Below are 363 nucleotides of genomic sequence, written 5' to 3' on the forward strand. Positions count from 1 at the left end.
ACACACACACACACAGAGTGAATGATTACTCCGCCGAACACGCATCATAACTCCAGTTAATCATTGAATCATTCACTTTGTGGAAATACTCGATCGGACCCGACCCTAACCTGACCTTTGGTGTGACGCAACAGCTGAACTTGCAGCATCCCTCGGTGACGTCACGCCCGCTGCAGCTCGGGCGCTGATTGGTCGCTGAGCTGGAGGCTCGTCATTTTGTAACATTGAACATGATCGCGCGATTAATCATTCAAACATGCGCCTCGACAGCATGTTAAAGTTGTTTAGTACAGTTACAGTGTGTTCTGCTCTAGACTCTTCAGATAGCAAACGCTCAAATACAAGAAATATCAATTAATCTAT

The 363-nt window shown here is 46.0% G+C and overlaps 1 protein-coding gene across 1 annotated transcript in view; it reads right to left on the reverse strand.

Moving 5' to 3' along the window:
* Nucleotides 1-149, reverse strand: part of LOC107577373 (phosphoenolpyruvate carboxykinase, cytosolic [GTP]-like) — a 9,082-nt gene extending 8,933 nt beyond the window's left edge. The window contains exon 1 of the mRNA XM_016263455.1: nt 116-149. Coding sequence (XP_016118941.1) covers nt 116-149 — 34 coding nt within the window. The remainder of the gene's footprint in view (nt 1-115) is intronic.
* Between the last annotated feature and the right edge of the window lie 214 nt (nt 150-363).

Source organism: Sinocyclocheilus grahami, unplaced genomic scaffold, assembly GCF_001515645.1.
Source record: "Sinocyclocheilus grahami isolate Dianchi unplaced genomic scaffold, SAMN03320097.WGS_v1.1 scaffold5881.1, whole genome shotgun sequence".
NCBI classification, from domain to species: Eukaryota; Metazoa; Chordata; class Actinopteri; order Cypriniformes; family Cyprinidae; genus Sinocyclocheilus; species Sinocyclocheilus grahami.